This window comes from Copidosoma floridanum, unplaced genomic scaffold, assembly GCF_036245765.1.
Source record: "Copidosoma floridanum isolate Cflo_tuat_1 unplaced genomic scaffold, Cflo_Japanese_pri ptg000001l, whole genome shotgun sequence".
In the NCBI taxonomy this organism is placed as follows: domain Eukaryota; kingdom Metazoa; phylum Arthropoda; class Insecta; order Hymenoptera; family Encyrtidae; genus Copidosoma; species Copidosoma floridanum.
The window spans coordinates 12,726,831-12,747,022 of NW_028321878.1; the positions used below are offsets into that span (position 1 = coordinate 12,726,831).

General features: G+C 37.3%; 1 protein-coding gene across 2 annotated transcripts; it reads left to right on the forward strand.

The window, feature by feature from the left end:
* The first annotated feature begins 1,535 nt into the window (after window positions 1–1,535).
* Nak (Numb-associated kinase) lies at window positions 1,536–18,328 on the forward strand. 2 transcript variants are annotated; one of them, XM_089590768.1, is made up of 15 exons: window positions 1,536–1,669; window positions 2,078–2,257; window positions 2,345–3,871; window positions 5,236–5,351; window positions 5,697–5,830; window positions 5,920–6,031; window positions 6,126–6,329; window positions 6,413–6,516; window positions 6,590–6,722; window positions 6,810–7,404; window positions 7,484–7,850; window positions 8,253–8,412; window positions 9,052–9,301; window positions 9,456–9,503; window positions 13,995–18,328. In XM_089590768.1, the coding sequence occupies exons 3-15, from the start codon at window positions 3,754–3,756 to the stop codon at window positions 16,352–16,354; spliced, it is 4,701 nt and encodes a 1,566-aa protein (XP_089446894.1). In that variant the 5' UTR covers window positions 1,536–1,669; window positions 2,078–2,257; window positions 2,345–3,753; the 3' UTR covers window positions 16,355–18,328. The 2 variants fall into 2 exon arrangements, with proteins under 2 accessions (XP_089446894.1, XP_089446889.1); XM_089590763.1 differs by lacking the exon at window positions 1,536–1,669 and having other exon boundaries at window positions 2,022–2,257.
* Window positions 18,329–20,192: the final 1,864 nt, after the last annotated feature.

Consider the following 20,192-nt stretch of genomic DNA (forward strand, 5'->3'; position numbering starts at 1 on the left):
CGTTCATTAGACTTCTGCTTGGATGGGCTTTCATTGGATGAAGGCTAAAAAAAATATTTAAACAGTATGTTTTTTTTTTTTTTTTATTCATGAAATTTATATTTTGACCAATACCTGCATCATGACATGTACGGCATCAATTGCACCTATGCAATGCGGAAAATCCCATTTTTCCTCAAATTCTTGTGCCATTTTCAACCACCTGTTTTTACTCAAGTCTGAAGGCATCACATTCAAGACAAGCTGGTTCCAAATAGCCTTGCATGCTGTAGAAATGATGTTTTCAATTGTTTCACAGTCTATTGAGTACTGACAAGACACGGTATAAATACTATCTCCTGCAGCCAAGAATCTTAAAAAAAAAAAAAAAATTTTTTAATTTTATCACAAATAATTCACTATTTAAATCTTAAAATAATTAAACATACTTCAATGTTAACAGCAAGCCCTGAGCAACGCCGATGGATTTTTTGAAGCAATTATTCTTCTGCATTTCTGGCCCAGTCAGAGAAACCAAGCTCTCAAGTTGCGTTGCTGACATTCTAATGTAACTGTGAAAGCTCAAATCCTCTAGAACTTTTTTAGGTACATTCACCTGTACACTCGAAGGTTTATTCGCATAGTTTGTGTCAAAATCGATTGTTTCTCTTATTGTTTCATTCACACACTTTTTTTGCTTCTTAATACACAAAGTAAGGGCTTCTGTTGCAGCAGCTAACCGTTTCTTTCGAATTTTTTCCACTTGATTATGATATATTAGCATACAATCAGCTAACCATTGGTTACAAGCATCACGATATTCTTTGTCCCTATCCATTCTTTCAATTTGTCGACAGTTATCACACTTTAATTCTCGTTGAAATACACTTATCAAGCTAAGTTAACACTTAAGCTCCTAAAAAGTGTACGTGACATTAACACACGATTACACCCTCTTGTGCTTAAATTTTCATAGTTTAATGATCGTTCATTCGTTAAATCAAACTCTTATTTTATACTGTTCACAAACTGTTAATTAGTTTGTCGTTTTTGTCAATAACTTATATTTAGTACGCGTCCATTCAATCAATCACCAAACCAAAATAGGAATTGAATCTTTGAAGGGGGGATACGGATACCTAGCGCGACGCATGTACGGACCGACGACCGACAACCGACAACATGTGTTGTAAATATCAACAAAGCAACTTAACCTCAACAACGAAAAACTGACACTGACACTACCAATACTATGTACTAATAGTGTAATTGCTAAATAAACACACTTTTTACAATTAAACCCTCTGCAATAAATAGTTATCCTGTTTCACTGAAGTTTTCTTAATAAAACTATTACTTATTTTAAGTTATTTTTCAAAAGCGCGCTATTACCAACAACCTTAAATGTTAAACCTAGGATTTCGAACTTCGAACTTCCGAGTAATCTCACGCCATGGACTCGTGAAAATTAACTGATTAACATAACGTGCCCACCGTGAACGCACCAAATAGAAAGTCTAAAAGTTTTTTTTTATCATGTCTATACATAAACATTAACGTCGATGAAACACTTTAAACAATAGAATTCATCTTATCTTGGTTTATATACCTACTTACCTCATTACAAAAGGGATTAGAAAAGAGCAGCTGTTCTGTCAGATTTGCGGAAGAAGAAACAATGCAGTAATTGGTACATCGTATTCTATTTTATTTTTAACCTTTTTGTGAGCCCCAACCAATTTTATGTTTTGTATAAAACGGTCTTTAAATTTTAGGTATGTACTGTTACAATCAACTAAACATTTTGTAGACCGTTAATTGTGTTTCAGGTGGACGTCGAGTGTAATGCAAACAGATTTTATCACATAATTTTTTTAAGTTGTAAAACGTTTTTTTTTTTTTTTTTTTTTTTTTCTTCAAAAGTTTTCATTAACTCAGGTAATCAGTGCACAGAAACTTGAACTTCCAATTTTTATTCACTTTGATAATATGTTTATTAAACAAGTACAAGTAATTCATTTGTCAATACATCAGCGAAAAAAATATAATTTCATTTTCATAGCAAAGGAAAGTACAAATATATAATAAACACTTGCAGTGACTAATGGATTTGATGCAGCATCTAATTTTTCACGGCCACTTGAAAACCAGACCTCTATGATAGTTTACACTTGAAGAGAGAACGTCGATGCAACGAGAATGGAATACACATGTACGAAGCGATTTAGCGCGTCGTCGATCACACACAAGCGATTAATATTAACAGCAAAAAAAAATTGTCGGTATAGTCATAGCTGTGTTTTAAATTATATATGACACACATATAACTCAACCGACGCATGAACAAAGTTTTTTTTCGTTTTAGCGCAGCTGCTGGCCGGAGCTATGAAGGTTGCAGAAGGAGAGAGAGAAAGAGAATTTCAGCCAAGCAGCGAACGAACACGTCGCATCCGTGTTTGTTGCTAGTCTGTGTACAAACATCGCGCGTGGAGAGACATATTAATTAAAATAGAAAAAAATATCGACTGGTTGACGTCGTTGTCACCATCGTTGTACATGTTTATTACAAAAACGACTGTTTATTGAATTATGGAGTTGAATTTGTGTGCCTGCCTGCAGTAATACACGTCTATTAAGCAGTCAAGTGCAAAAGAAGTGGATTATCGAGCAAAAGCCATTGCCAAGTACCAGTAACTAACCATGCAACTGATGCAACCAGCATAACTTATCATTTGATTGTTACTTATATTATCTACCTATATACATCTACATGTAGTTAAAACTAACAGATAATAATGCCAATGAACAGGCAGAATTTATTTGAGCATATCCCTCCTCTTTTCCACCCACTCTTCAAAATTGAGGGTTGAGAGGGGCTTCAACTCAAGACTTACACTTAAGCATTTGCTACAGTCAGTGTATCAACAAATAAATTAATCAACTCTTACTGGATATATTAAAAAAAAAAAAAAAAAAAAAAAAACAGCCAGTGTTGAAACTTTGCTAATTTAGTAGAGAGAAGAAATCAAAAAGGGAAAGAGAAGACTACTTCCAGGAAAAGCGTTAGGTGTACGTGTGTCCTTACTCGTTGACCTCATCGTACTTGCACGTGTTGAGTGTTCCATACATCTAAAAAAAAAAGCAAACAGATAAACAAGACATTCACGTCGTGTCGTTGTGAACCCTGGAGAAGATGGCACATATGTAATTGTTGTGATTGTATCTCATTGCACGTGTGTGGGTCTGTGTAAACCCATAATCATCGGCATTATCAGTAATAGAATTAGTGCAACAACAACGCACAACGCAGTATAAGCCTGCAAGACGATCAAGCTTTATATGTACATACGACGAAAACAATCAGTGTGCAGCTATCTCTTTCTTTCAATCTACTCTTCAAGAGCAACGTCGACGTCGACGTGTACTCACAACACACCACCAGCTATGTATACGTGGTAGTGCGTGGGAGTGAGTGTGCATACCTAGTAAGCAAGAGAGAGACGAGAGTTGATATCGGAGCAATCGACGAGCGAGTGAGTGATATAGAGCTCCCCTTATGTCAAGCCACTCGGCGGCTGCTCGTCGGGGAGTAAGCAGTAGCATCAACAGCAGCAGCAGCAGTTGTTGTTCAACAACGACGACAACGACGAGGAGTCGAAGGAGGAGGAGCACCAACGACGAGGACGTCAGGAGAACGAGAAAGAGAAGGAGCCGCGCCGGCGCTACTTGCAGCAACAGCAGTAGTGACGAAAAAGCCTAGTCGCCGGCTTCAACATGAAGAAGCTCTTCTCCAAGATCGACAACACTGCTGCAAAGGAGACCAACAGCTACCTGGGCAAGGTCTTCGTCGTCGGCCGGCACACCGTCACCGTCGAAGAGGTCCTTGCCGAAGGTAGGCTCCAATCTACTTCACTCAACCTATCTCTCTTTCTCTTTTGTCCCTCTTCCCTTCTTATATTTTCAATAGGTCATGATCTTTCATGTACTTAAAGTGTCTTGTTTGTCATTATATGCCCATACAGCATATAAATCAAAAGAAAACAATGGCTGTGTGTATGTTCTCAGTCGTCTGCTCGCTCTATTTGTCTCCTCCTTCTCCTCCAACTCCTCCTGCTTTGACTTTCCCGTGATCTACTCTTTTGTACTTATAAAGTGTCTACACTGTCTACTTACCTCCTCTGCATACAGGCATATTTTATATTGCTTGCGCGAGTCGATAAGGATAAGGGTAGTCGTCGTCGTTGTGGGCGTATTTTCATTTTACTCGCTCGTTCTTTTATTTTTTCATCAGAAATACATACCAGGAACCAAAAGATAAAAACATCAAGGCGTTTCTACGCGCTCTCCTTTTGCTAAAACCACTTAGTTAAATTACTTTATACCCATGAGAGCGAAAATCGATCCCATGGACTTATTCATAGCATTATATTTTTTCTTTTTCCTCTTTTTTTTTGAGCGAGCTTGAGTTCACTGTTATAACGGAAATATATTTCCAAGTATGCCTGCTTGAAAGATATAGGTGTCTATTGTTGCTCCTTTCATTTCTCTCCTCCAAGTTGTTTTCTATCCATCGGCGAGGCGATGCTTTTTTTGCATTACCTGATGCAATTACGCTGGAAATTCCAACTACATTTTGTTGTGAAATAGATTAGAATCGGCCTCTCGATCTTGATAGTTGCTTCACACACCAACAAGTAAATGTCCCTTATCAAAGATCGTCAGATGTAAATAACAACATTGAAAGCTAAATTGAGAGATTCTTACCGACTTTCAAAATATTGCTTTTTAATATATTTCTGTTATTCTTTGATTAACAAAATTGTTTTGTATTTTATTATTCTTCAAAGTGTTATTAATAGCAATCAATAGCTCATAAAATGTGTAATAATTTGCGTGTGAAAGTTAATCGATTCATTTTCCAAAAATTAAGTCATTTTTAAGAAATCAATTAACGACCAACATTACGTATGCATCAAATGTAAGATCAAGCTAGTCATGAGGGGGTGGAGCTATTTAGTAGATAATGTGCGTGCTACTTAAAATCAAGCTTTAATAGCGACAGGCTTAATGTATTCAACCACAGCAATGACAGTAAGAAACGTCTGTTGTTGACTTTGATGGAAAATCATTCTATCCTTGACCACTGGTGCTATCTTACATCAAATATCTCTTTCAATAATCTCACGTAATCTTTTATCGTAACACTTATACTTTTTAAAATTTTGTTTTCATGAAATAATTAAAAAATTTTTGTAGGAGGATTTGCCATAGTCTTCCTAGTCAAATCTTCAGGTACTCGCTATGCACTCAAGCGCATGTACGTCAACAACGAACATGACCTTAATGTTTGTAAAAGAGAAATACAAATTGCGGTAAGCACTTTTTACGATTTAAATTCAAGCAGAACAAAAGTATTTTAACAACTGTTTTAAAAAATTTTAACTACTAAGCAGCAGTTTTATTGAAGTATTTTTCTCAATCGTACCTTGGACGCTCTGATAATAGTCGATAACAGAGATACGAAACATCAATACATTGAAAAATATTTGATAATACATATTTCGTAAAAGTATATTTGTGATATTTACCAAACCTCCATTATTTTCTTTCTTGTAGTAATTAATTTAATTATCGTTAAATAGCCGATGAATTTATTGTCACATTAATTAAGATTTAAAAATTTGAACAATTTTTAATTCCGTATATTTTGTTTTCAGAGTAACTTAAGTGGACACAAAAACATTATAGGATATGTAGACAGCAGTATTACACACACAGGAGGGGGAGTTCACGAACTCCTTCTCCTGATGCCTTATTGTAAAACCCAAGTTCTTCAAATTATGAACAACAGGTATGAATTACCTTTTAAGAAAAAAAAATTTTGCAGTGTTTTTTCTGAATGATGTTACGTAATTTTTCAAAAATATTGTCAATTTACAGGTTACAAACAGGATTTAGTGAACAAGAAGTGCTTCAAATATTTTGCGATACTTGTGAGGCTGTGTCTCGCCTGCATCATTGTCAAACTCCTATTATACATAGAGATTTAAAGGTATAAACATTATTGTGCATGGAGTAGTGAAATTTGATAAATGACCAAAAAAAGTATTTGAAATAATCGCTTGATAAACACCATGTACCTGTAGGTGGAAAATATTTTGTTAGCTGATTCCGGGAATTATGTATTATGTGATTTTGGCTCGGCAACGGGAAAAGTGCTTAATCCAAGCGTGCACGGAGCCTCCGTTGTTGAGGAGGAAATTAAAAAATATACGACGCTTAGTTATAGAGCACCAGAAATGGTCGATATGTACAGTGGAAAGTCTATAACAACAAAAGCGGATATATGGGTAAGTTATACCATTTCAACATATATACCGTTGAGTGTACACGTGAAAAGTCAAATAATATGATACACGCTTTATTTTAACAGGCTCTCGGTTGTTTGCTCTACAAATTATGCTTTTTCACTTTGCCTTTTGGAGAAAGCCCTCTTGCTATTCAATCTGGAAACTTTACTATTCCAGATAATTCAAGGTATAACGTAACATACTTTAATCTCATTTGATGACAATGAATGGTCAAGTGCTAATAAACGTTTCATCCATAGATACAGCAAATCGCTGCATTGCTTGATTCGTTACATGCTGGAACCCGATCCAGATCTGAGGCCTGACATTTATCAAGTGTCAGCAGTGGCATTTCAAATTTCAGGGAAAGAAAATCTCGTTCAAAACTTACACGTAAGTACTCTATATACTTTTATTAATTTTTTATTTTTAAAAAGATAAAGGTATTATTTGTCAACAAAAATCCAATTGTATTTACAGAAAGTTACGACGCCAACGGTAGAGAACTTACCTTGCCCGCCTCTAGAGTCAGAGTCGATCAAACGCTCGTTGTCTATTAAAATACCAAAAAGTGCTCCAGTAACGACTGTCGAGGGTACATCCGTGACACCGAGACAGAGGCCCAAGGGCCAAAACGTGACCACCGGTCCTATAAGCTTGAGTGGCCAAATAGTCAGTCAAATATCCGGCCAGGGTAATCCGCAGCAGCAACAACAACAGCTGAGCCCTGCGGGCGGTGGCAACTCCATCTCCTACGTGCAGGTCAATCAACAAATCACACCCATCAACACTCCCCAAGCTTTCCTCCAGCCGCTCCCGAGTAACAGTAGCCAGTCGTCTTTCGCTCAAGTACCAGCGCCGCACGTTCCCTCGCCCGGCCAGTCTACCCCCTTTGGACCACCGCCGTTTAGCCAGTCGCAAAGCCCGATGTCCAGTCATTCGCCCCTAACTCAGCAATCGCCGGTCACAGTGCCAGACAAGAGCTCCTATTACTTTGATTCAAGGCCGCACGATGCCAGACCACCAGCTGCTCCAGGAAATGAAGAGAACCTGGAAGCCCTCTTTCCTCCTTCCGGTGAGTCTATTCGGTTATCCTTGACAAAATTATAACGCGTGAGTTGATGATTATGATGTATTATCGGGTCTCGTTTCAGGTTACCCCGATCCGTTCAAAGACGACGGTCGCTCCCAGCCCTGTCCTACAGCACCCGCGAAAATTCCACCGCCAGTTGCACCGAAACCCAATGCCTCGAAAGTCGTGCAGAAGCTGATCACGTCTCCAGGTGGCACGGCTCCCCCGAACAAGTTCTTACCGACCGGACAGCAGCAACAATCAACTTCCGGATCCATGGCTGGACATAACGTCATGGCACCGCCGCCCGTCACGCTGCCCAAGCCTGTCAACAAAACGGAGAGCCTCAGCCAAAACATAAGCTCGAGCAGCTCGCCCCCCGAGAGCCCAACCGTGGGCTCTACTTCGCGTCATCGGCGGAACGTCAGTGATACTAGTGCGTTCAATAAGTGAGTTTTGCCACGATATTTATACTTTTGTCGAACCATTTCAGCAAATTACTTTTTACTTATTTTTTTTTTTCTTTATTAATTCGAATTAAAATTGACCTTGGTTATTATGTGTTGCAAAACAAAAAGTGTTTCACCTGCTGATTGAAAAATACCTCCAGAGCAGTACGAGCATTATTAAGGCACTCAGCACTAGTTATTTGATTTTTATTTGCGTTCGGACTCGTAAAAAAAAAAATACTCATTTGCGTCATCTCGTACATTATTTACATGCTCGTATCTTTTTTAATTCGAATCAAAGAAAATTAATCATCATATTATATACCTGCATCACCAGATCGTATTTATAATTTTTCTTCATCTCTTCTGTACGACATTCGTGACGTCACGCTTTGACGACAGAAACGTCAATAATTTCAGAGTTTTTGCGAACGAGACCTCCCAGTTCCTAGCCCCCTACGAAGCGTCCGTAAAACCCCGCACCGAGGACACCTCGTCGCCGCCTGAAATACCCGTGGACATGAAACCCGGGATCGGTGCAAGCGCATCACATGTACGTATTGTAAGTAGATGAGCGCACCGTATTTTTTGTTTTTTCTTTCTTTAGTTACTTGTTTATTCAGTTTGGATTTTGTTTGTTACTGTTCGAGAATCAATTGACCTTGGGAAACGAATTTCTTTTTTTCATTTGATATTAGAGCATAAATCAATTGGTATCATAATTTTTTTTTTTTTTCTACCGACAAATTTATGAATAAAAGTACATTTTTAAAAACGTTACACATCTTGAAACAAATCCTATATTTTCTTTACTTTCGAGTTTATCGTCCTTTTTATTGTTTTAACCTTAGTAACAAAAAATTTATTTCGAGTTATTCTTGTTTTTTGCACTGCACCTCTTCTTTACCATAATCAAAGTTGACCTTGAGTCTATACTTTTTTTACAAAAAAAAAAAAAAAACAGGCGCTACTACCGTTTAAGCAGTCGTAGTCACCGGTGTGATTCAGAGAATTCAATTAACCCACTTTCCACTTTTCCACCAATAGATACACTCACACTCGACATCAAGTATAGCTTAAGGTCTTCATTGGCAAAACTTTTCTCGATCCATCTCTTTATCTATTTTCTTCCGTGGCACTTTAATCCTATCGATTTCCGTTTTTGGTTGGAAAAAAAAAAAAAAAAAAAAAAACAATTTAGGGTGAATTGTCGAGCATCTCAACGACGGAGAATCGATCGCTGAGCGTCGACGTGGCCGCCTGGAATCCATTCGAGGATGCCCAGCCGTTCAGTCAACTCACGGAGGACCATATTTTCGGTGCCGAGTTCGACAAGATCCGAAGGGGCAGTAACAGCAGCATCGCCGGCGTCAAGAGCCGCGAAAGCCTCGTCATGACCTATTCAGACTTGCCGAAGGATCCGTTTGAGTCGGCTCCATTCAGTCTGCCGAGTGAGTCTTTATCTTTTTGTTTCTCTTCCTCGATTGATTTTTTAGTTTTATCAAGCATTATACCTGTACAGTTAAACAAAATTAGAGTAAAATAGTTATGAAAATTTGTTATGAAGTAACGCTGTATTTTATTTCGGGTAATTTTGCATTTCAGCAGGCAAAAAGAGCAAAATAGGAGCAAAGACTGCAGCCATAGCTGGAGGTAATGCATGAGAAATTTTATTTTGCTATTCTTACTCAATATTTCACTCTTGTCTGTAAAAAAAAAAAAACCGGCTAACTTTGGCGGCAATACGATTCTTTGTTGACGAGTCTCGAATTTTGTCGAGCGCAGCGTAATTTAAGTGATGAAGAGGATAAAAAAAAAAGGCTATTTTGTAAGAGATTTATTTTTTTGGGCAAACTTTCAGTCGTACAGCGCAAAGGTACAGTGAAAAATTATATATACCTTCATTCCTCGGTTTTATTGACTGAAGTAAAGTTGAAAAATATTGTGCTAATGATGTAGAGACGCTATCAAACCATTTTTTTCTTTCTTTTTTTTTTTTTTTTTTTTTTAATTGCTAAGTAAGTGATTGATGGTATCGCATGTCTTTCACCTTTGAGTAAAACTGTTTTGACGTTACAAGCGCGATGAATTGTGATTATTTTAAGATTCGTGCGAATGCGTTTCAAAAATTTATTATTTCAAAAATTCTAGTCTATAGATTGTTGATTATATGTGTATTACTACACCGTTTTACCATTTAATGGACCTACCAATAGTTTTTTAATACTTGGCTTCTTTTCCTACTACAATAAGCTGTAGGAATAATCGTTGCTTTTTTTCTTCTTTTTTTTTTTAAATACCAACATTATTACATAGATGTAAGTGTAATCAATTTCATAAGTTTAATTTTTTGTAAGTCGATGTTATGACTGTCAATCCAAAGTTAAATACGCACGTACTGTGGTTCTTAGTCAATAAGAATTTATGGTGAAAATACTTTTATCCAAAGTTTGAAAATGTAATTTTTTTTTTAATTAATTTTTTTTTTTTTCACAAATTATCTGTAAAAGGAAATTTCCTGTGATTTGATATTTTCAAACCAAGTTTTATCAATTAACAAATAACATTTACATGAGATTTTCATGCAGCCTCCTAGAAAAAACAGTAATTTACGAGGTGATATCAAAACGATTAAAATACGATACTCTATGAGAACGATGCATAAATAAAATTTAAAAAGTTTTACTGTTGCGTAATTCAAGTGATTGTTTTCATAATTGAGAAACAATAGATGAAATTCAAGTGGATCTTAGAGTCACTGTATAAATAACCTTTTAGATCGTTGGTGGACGTCAATGTAATGTTGGAATTTTTGAAAGTGATATACATATACGTGCAAATAAATATCGTGACCTGATTGCGAATTAAAAAAATGGCCAAAAGAGGGAAATCGTTAATGTACTTGTACAATAGTACACATAATAATAAAGAAAAAAAAAAAACAGAAAACAAATACAAGATGTTAACCGTGAATATTATACACGAGAACAGCGTTTCATTGCAAAAGCGCCATCAATAATTGAATTGGACAGTAGCATTGATGATTGTATAATATATAAATAGCTGATTACAATCATTTGGAGACATAGAGTAATAAATATTTTTTGCGATGAGGATCAGTGTAAATGAACAAAAATGGATGATATGAAAAGAAAATATAATTATTCATGCACTTATCGAGCCCAGAGAAAACGAATTTACACTTAATTTGCGTATACATATTCATATTATACATAAATATAAATATATATATATATACATAATCAATCTTCTGTGACGAAAGAGAAGAAAAGAGGGACAACCTGCAACACATTATATTATAACGTATAACTATAAATTGTAAGAAAAAGCAAAAGTTATACAATTTTTTGATGCAGTAAATCTTTTTTCCATCTCTCTTTTTGTGTGTTGCGTGCTGGCACGGTATACGAACGATAATAATAAATTTTTTCCACTCTTTTGTCTATACACGTATGAATACATACATAGATATTATATTTTTTTCTTCTTCTGTGCTATAAAAAGAACTTTAAAAAACATGTATTTTACTTATGAAAAATAAGAGTTGCAACGGTATATAACGTACATAAACGCAGATATTTTCAATAATAACGAGATGTAAAAAAAAATAATGTGAAAAACGGACGTATAAACTTGCAACATGCGACAGTTAAGGAGAAAAAATTGCCATGATTATAACAATAATGACGACGAAGTAGAAAAAAATGAACGATTGCAAATGTCTTGTGGAGTCTGCAGCATGTCCGAAAATTAGTGATTAATTATACATATGGAAAAAATATTTTAGAGTAACGAAACGCTTGCTTATTTGTGTATAATAGTTTGATGGTTTTTTTTTTTTTTTCATCCTGTTTTATTAATTTTTGTTATTAATATTTATTTGCCACACATATAACGTCTGTTTTTTTAAACATTACGTTTGTTCATCGTCACGTGAAGGCACTGCAAATAATGGTAACCAGATAACGCACTCATAACTCGAATCAATTTCTGTATAAATTAAAAATAATTGTTTGTTTTTTTGTTCTTCTAAAAAAAACAAATTGGTACTTTCATACTCTGGTTTCTTTGGTGCTCTGTTATATATACATCATCCTTTAAGTGTGAACCGGGTGCTTTTTGGTAGCGTTACTTTTTTTCTGCCCACTGTCTGGAACACCCTAATGAGTTCAGGAGGCTTTTAACCATATGTATTTTTCATTGTTCAATTAACTATCGTCTGATGGTTTTTTTTTTTTTTTTTTTTTTTTTTTACTTTTAACATAAAAATCTAAACGTAAAAGTATGACCATTCGTACATACCTACTTGGCCTTGAAAATTGATCGTATGCATGCGTACGAGTCTTTTTTTCCAGGAATAATTATGTTGCATAATCAATTAATATGACTCACTTGTAAATAATGTATACAACAATCATGCGCGAAACCATTGCTTCGGCATACGTTCAATAATTTAGTGATATCAAGCATAAACATAAATATACCTTTTACTTTTAACTATTGTTTTAATCTTGATTCATATTTATATCCTATTAATTGTTTACGTTTTTTGCTGCATCATGTCTTCTTCGATTTTGTTAAACTGTATGTAATTGTTATGTGATTTTTTTTCTTTTTTTTTTTTTTTTACGTTATTTCGGACAGAAAATTTCATTGCAGATCTCATCCACAAATGCTTACTCGAGTCAATCGTGTTTCAGTGAAAAGCAACAGAAAAAAATAATAAATATCGATTCGTTCTGTTTTTGAACAGCGACGCCAGTCGTATTAAAGAGCTCTTGTAAAATGTTTCAATTTTTGTATTTGTTGAAGGGAAACGGATCTTTGTAAGGGTAGTTGCAAAAAAAAAGGAACTACTTATTATGTATTTAAAAAACAAAAAGATTCATCTTTGTTTTGAATGTAAAAAAAAAAAAAAATAACGGTGGTCGTCGAATGAGCCTGAACAATTTTTTGAGGCATTGCTGTGTAAATTACAAAAAAAAAAAAAAATAAAAACAAAAAAAATAGTGATGTTAACAGCAATAAATAACATGTATATTAGCAAACAGAGTTTTGTCTCTTTTTTTCAAAGTATTCGATACACGTGCAAAACGCAGCAATGTTTACTTTTTCGTTATTGTTTGTTTAATTTAATTTTTTTCTCACTATTATTATTATTATTATTTTTTTTTTTTTCATTTAATATTGCATTTTTGTATTATTTTCATCTAACTTTCTAATCCGTAGTAAACACTTGACATTAGATTGTTTATTTCGATCGATCCTTTTGATAATACATGTATATTATTACGACACTTGCTAACACAAGTTATACAAGTTTAGAGCTATTTTAATGAAGTATATACAAAGTAAAAAAAACATTTTCTGCGTTTTCCACGTCTTAATTCCCAACCCCCAGAATCTGATTAGGACTGTTCCAGACGATAAGGTGGCACTACTAACACATAATATGCTGTAGCTTTTTTATTTTTCACACTCATCTTTTCACCATTGAAATAAAAAAAAAAATTTTTTTTCTAATCACAAACTTGTTAAAAAAAAAAAAAAAACTCACAGGTGTATGCTTTTTGCCAAAAAGAATTTTTTTTTTTTTTTTTTTCTTGCACTATATAATCATACATCAATCTGATATACATACTTGCACTGTCTGCAGCAGACCTAATCAGACACCTCCTCTCTGACTATATATTCTATCCTTTAATTCTAAGCTATTACAATAATGTATTCACAGTGTATAAAGCTATATATAATAGTAGCGATTAATACCATTCATGCATTGTTTTTCAATCGATGGGTGTTTGTGTTTGGTGAAAAAAAGAAAACACACGTTTGGCACACAGCCGAAGTATCTACCTATATGCTATGCTGCTACTTTTTTTCCATCCCTTTTTTTTTCATGTAGATAAAAAGTTTAGTAGGTAAGTATTTATTTGGCTTGGTTTATTCGAACGACTAACAACATGGAAGTGTCAACAATTTGTTTTGAAAAACTTCAATTGACAAAGGCAAAATTTTGAACAAAGGGTCATTTTCACTTTTTGATTTTGGAAAAAAAAAAAAAAAAAAGCTTTACAATACCGAACGATTCTCGAAACCCGTTCCGCTTACCGATCTGTGCAGGTGCAACCACAACGAGCAGTCCACCGAAGCACAAGCCACCCCAGCCACCTCCGGCAACGGTCCGACAACAGCCACCGCTCCCACCACCGCTGCCACCACCAACGGAACAACCACGCGTCCCAGCCAAGCTCCCCGTGCAGTGGAGCCCGGGTAACGCCCCAAGCGCCGCTGACGAGGAAGCGTCGCTGCTCCAGCCCCAGCCGTCGACGTCCAGCCCCATCTCCCCGCCGTTCGTCCGCGCGCCCATCGAGGACCGGTCCAAGTACGAGAAGCTCGCCTTCAACGCGGACGAGGTATCCAGCGACAGCGAGGACAAGGACAAGCGCCGGAGACAGCTCGCCGACAAGAAGAAGCGCCGCAGGGTGAAGGCCGTGCTGGACCGGGCACGCAAGAAAGTCGCCGAGCACGGCAGGCACTCGGAGCCGGGGCCCGCGGACCAGTCCAAGAGGCGGGTCGAGTCGGACGAGGACTCAATCGGCTCGGCGAGCGATTTGAAAGCCATGAACGACGACGAGGACGACGAGGACGGGGAGAGGGCTGACGGCGACGAGGCTGACTACGACGACGACGACGACTACGACGAGGACGGGGGGTTGGGCGAGGGGGGCCGACGAGCCAAGCGGCGAGCCAAGGCCGACGAGACGATATCCGAGAGCGCGAGGACCTGCGGTAGCTCGGCCTACCACGCGGAGTGCGAGTCCGTGGCGACTCACGAGGACCCCGAGCAGCTGAGGGCGCGTCGGCTCAAGCGCATCCACAACCAGCAGCAGCAGCAGCAACAGCGACAGGCGCCGCCCGCTGACCCGGTGGTGGGACACCAGTATGGGGAGCAGCCTCTCTTGCTGGACGACGAATTGGACCCGGAGTCGAAGCCCGAGCAGACTCGGGGCGACCCGTTTGTCAAGCACCAGTACAAGTTCAAGAGCCACCACCACCACCAGCCGAAGCAGTTGATGATGCTGAACGGTAACAGTTCGTCCGACGATGTCGAGGACAATGACGACGACGACGCGAAAGTCGCCGAGAAGTCGGAGCCGCGTGTCCTCAAAAACGGGCTCTGGAAGCTCGACGAGGACGTGTTTGCGCTCGCGCCCTTTCCCCGGCAGCGTAGTGGCTCGAGGAAGAGTAGCGGTGGCAGTGGTGTGGCTTGCGAGGACCAGAACAACCGATCCGTCACTCCGGTGTCCGTGGAAACGTCGCAACCCCCAGCTGTGACCTGCTCACCGGTTATATCGGGCAACCTGGTGGACATAGACACGGGCAACGACGCTGGTGGTGACGACGAGGACGGGGACAATCAGAGCGGCGTGACGATACTGCACCAGCCGAGGTACGTCTTCGAGGGCATTCCAACGCCGCCGAGGAAGATCAGCTTCGAGCAGCCGAGCGGCGAGATCCAGGAAAAGGACCTGTTTGGCTCGTCGCCCTTTGAGTCGAGCTTCAACAATCCGTTCGACAGCGTGTCCTCCTCCGTGAATCGTCAGCCGGTGCCTGTAGTTGCGCAGCCGGTTGACGACGCGAAATCCCTCTACGACTTTTCTCCCATATCGCCACCGGCGGTCGCTCCCTTCTCCTCCTCCTCCTCCTCGAAGTTTGGTCTGGTGACAGTAGTGAACCCGATCGTCTCGAACTCCGCTGTTTCGTCGAACGCGAGGCTCGAGGACTCTTCGAAGGACTTGTTTGGTTCCATACCGTTCGACGAGATAACGTCGCTGGCTCCGAGCAACCCGCAACAGCAGAGGCCCACGTCGCTCCCCCTGACCCAATCGCCGACTTTCGTCGACAAGGCTCTCAACACGATCCTCTCCAGCACCCACTCGGCCCAGCTTCCTCCCATTTGTAATCCGACCTATGGTATGCCCCTGAACAATCTCCAGAGCCAGGAGAGCTCGCAGTCGTTGTGCATGGAAGAGGAGGCCGAGGAGATCGGGGAAGTCATAGGGGCCGGCAACTCGCCAATGTCGCCCGAGCCTCTAGTCGCCCAGGACGCGTCCAAGTTCAAGAAGCACCTGCACAAGCACTCTCACCACCACCACGAGAAGCCCTCGAAGCACGAAAAGTCCAAGTACTACCTGATCAACGAGAAACTCGGCGACAGCATCAACGTGCTGCCCTCGAAGATGTGTCTCTCGACCTCGTTGTCGTCCAAGAGCGCGAAAAAGTCGTCCAAGAGCAGTAAAAAGGCCACCTCGGCCGTGGTCACGGCTGGATTCAGTAACCTCAGTTTCGAGGACTTTCCGAGCGACGAGAACAACGACGAGAGCCTCAGGCACGCGGGCACCAGGACGGCTTACGAGGTGATCAAGGAGCCCCAGAAGCGATTCGGCTCGCTCAAGAGACGGAGTAATCCCTTCACGTGAGACAAGGACCGGGTGACGATTGTGGACGGCTTCAGGAGACTTTAACGCAATCGATGTCGCAAGCTAACGTACAAGTGCGAAGGAATAAAAAAGGTCAGTGCGCGACATTGGTTTAGTTGTTGTTGTTGCTCGCTCTGCCTTATGCGGTATTTCGTTTCTAGTATTGTTGTTATTTCATGTGAATTTTCCTACTTTACTTGGATCTTTGTACGAAACATACACTCACCAATAAGTGTAACGTAGATTATTTATTTTTCTTATTTTTGTTTTTGTTTTGGGGTAATCTTTTCCGAAAGATTTTTTTAATGCTCTATTTCATGAAGTCACTCTCAGCGTGCAGCATATATTATATATTAATCACGTCACCTTGGTACTTTGAGAATCATTTGGCAGCTGTATAGAGTGTAAGATAATATTTTACCGTGAATTTTGTTCTTTTTAGTATCTAAAAGGAATTCTATTTCATTAGTTTAGATTTTTTTTTCGTTTTTCAAGTCTGATGTGACTCGGAAGTGGGCAAGCCCATAAAAATAAATCGAGTGTCATTCGTATTTATTCACATGTGCAAACTTGGATCAAGTACCAGGCACTAATGAAAAATTATAGATTTTTTTTCTTTACTGAAAAGTAAAATAAACATTTTTTATGATTGTTATTAAATATGAAATATTTTACAACTTGGTCAAATTCGTATTCAGGTGTTAAAAATCTTCATAGTAACACCATAAGTTATGATGAAAATATCTACAATTACAGTTTGTCAGTGTATTTATTCCATGTGATTTATGTATAATTTCAGTATTTGACCAAGAAAATCCACTTTATTTTTCAACGATTTATTATATCCAACGTATGTGTATTTTGTATACGTAAAATATATTCTTTGAATGTTTAATGACACTCGAGTTTTGGCAGTTGTAGGAAAACAAAAAAAAAAAGATACCAAAAGTATTGACTCGACCGTTCCCCCCGTCAAAGCATTTATATAGTCACTTATCACCTTCTCTCCGAACGATGATTGTGTGAAAACATGTTGTTTGCTAAAACTTAGGCAGCTTGATACCAAAAAATACGGATAACTAAAGCGAACTAAAAAGAAAAAAGTATCTTTCGAGTCTAATATTATATAAAAAAAAGCATGTGTGTGTTTATTCGCAGCTATTGTACTTTCGCGACGTTTTTATATATGTACTGTTAACAAACTGTGACGACAAACTTTTATTGCTCGTAAAAAAGAAACTGTCTACGACAAAGGAACGAGTCTTGCGCGAGAAATGAAAATAAGGGGGGTTTCAAGAAATATTCAGATCTTTTGTGAGAGAAAATGATTTTTACACTATACTGCGTTATGAAAAAAGTCAAGCAACTGTTTTATGTATCAATGCGTACGTAGAATTTTTTTTAGACAATAAAAACTCACATCCACTAAATATGTAAGACAGAGGGAAGAGTCGAAACAAAATGACGGTGGTTGTGTAGCTTAAGATGTAAAACTGCTTCGTCTCTAAAAATCGCCTTATATCACGAAAGACTGAAATCGCTTCTGATGACCATGTAGTGTTAGAGAAGGGAGATTATCGCTGCAAAACTATACATTGGCCATATAAAATCTCGCCAACGTTTCAACTATTTTCAAATCTCAACTTGAAGCTTTTGTATGATGGTTTTTCTCGTCATTCGACAACTGGCCCACTGCAAAAAATAATTACCATATCGTCACGTACGAGCCTCACTTGTGTTGTTAACGTAAAAAGAAAACAATAGTTACTGCGATGCAAGTATACGCGTGTATTGCAAAATTCAACACTTGACGCATGTCAATCGAATTTATTGATTAGTACAAAAGGGTGCTAAGCTGCTATCGTTGTCGTTGTTGTAAGGACGCGTAAGGTATAGAAGGTTGGAAGAAACACTGTGAAAATCGAAAACTTCTCTGACGAAGAGTCTCGCGAGTTCGTCATTTGATTTTTTCTCCCCCAAACGAAGCTTGTGCGTTGATCGTATGAGCTCGCTCGATCAATTCGTGCAAAATACATTTCGCCGGTCGCATTGTATTACATTGTTTACAACATTGATTTTTATTTTATTATCATTATTTTATTGTTTGCGATATATGGCTTTGGTCCTCTGGTAAATAAAAATATTCATATTATATGTATGTATACAAAAATATATTCCTTTACGTAAGTCGTAAGTGTGTACATATTATAAGGGAATATTTAGTAATTTATTTGAGTCTCTTTAATTAAATGAATTTTTATTTACGCGTACGAGAGTGTTAAAGTGAGACAATATACTGTAAGTGATTCTTATGTGAGAAAAAAAAAATAATTGTAAAGTATACGTATTATATATATTTATGTAAAGTGATTAATAGACAGTAGATGAATAACATAAGTAAAATCATTAAAATTAGGTGCCTTTCTTGATTACATTAGGAATCAAACTTGTATATTTTATACACACGAACTTCGTCTTTGATTGAAAAAAAAATAATAATAATAAAAATAAAATAAAATAAATAAAGTAATCTGATTTTTTGTATATGATTCGATACTATGTAAAGTTTCTGATACGAGAGGGCGTCAACTTGGTGATTACAAAATGGAAAACAAAACAGACTTTTGTGCCAATTTTGTTTTGTATAGATTTATCTCGATCATCTTTGAATAAAAAATTATCATAAGGGTCTAAAAGTAAGTGGCATTTCTTAAAAGTACTTATCCTTGTACGATATCGATGCTGGTCATTTGAAGTTAATAAATTATTTATTGAAAAATCTAATCAAGTGACTTAAAAATTGACATAAAAAAAATTGTTATAAACAACAGTTTAACCTAATCATTAGTGAAAAATCCAAGAGCTATGTCGTAATATTGAAACAAAAATATTTACCAATTCTTAAAAAGATAAAAAAAATAGGCGTTGACAGTGATTCTAAAATTACATGAAATAATGCTGATTAATCATGAATGCTATGATTGTTTTCTTGCTTTTGCTTGATCACCAAATATTAATTTTCTACATTACTAAACGTGTTAAAATTTATTGGAACAAAAAATTTATCAGCCCATATCCTATAAGTATCGTTCAATTTTTAACGAACAACAATTATTTAAGCAGCAAAAATGCGATTACAAGCTTATTAATGAAATAACAAGATTTATTGACTCTACTGATAAAAAAAGTAAAAAAATAAAAAAAATAAAAAATTGAAATTTAATATACTGCATGTATCGACGATTCTATTACCGTCCTTTTTCAGCTTATGTATGTATCTAATGTTAAGTTATGCTCGGTATAAGTTTTTGCATTTTATATTTGTGTAAATGATAAGCACACGACAAAGTGAACTTATATCAACAGGCTAGATTATGTCAATTCTATACGTACAGACTTTAGCGTTGTACTTTTTGAGAGAAAAAATATTATATATTCGTAAACAGCATGTAACGTATGATAAAAAAGTTCCTGCGGTGATAAAAGTCGAGGGACTCGTATTTAAGAAAATGTCCTACAGAGTTTTTTTTTAATTATTTAAGGTGCGTTGAATTTATATGTGTAATTGAAACGAGTCGATTTGGTATCGATTTTTCCATAAAGTTCTGAGGATACAATGGGAGAAAGTTGCCAAAGATTGTTTCACGGTTTTTGAATGAAATACAGCACGTTGTTAAAAAATGTATCACACATTTCCAAGTTTTATGTAAAATAATAATTATTATTGCATTTGAGTAAAAATAAAAATTTTTGTTGACACCCAACTAGAGAACGAGTGTTTTTTTCTTTGCAATGTAAATTAAAACTGTATCATTAAAATTTCTGTTATAATATTTCC

Bases quoted from the DNA above. Each gene is read 5' to 3' on its own strand.
- Nak (XM_089590768.1), top strand. From the start codon at position 3,754: ATGAAGAAGCTCTTCTCCAAGATCGACAACACTGCTGCAAAGGAGACC. The intron at 6,032-6,125 runs GTATAAACATTA...ATGTACCTGTAG, and splicing joins TTATACATAGAGATTTAAAG to GTGGAAAATATTTTGTTAGC. The intron at 9,302-9,455 runs GTGAGTCTTTAT...TTTGCATTTCAG, and splicing joins GGCTCCATTCAGTCTGCCGA to CAGGCAAAAAGAGCAAAATA.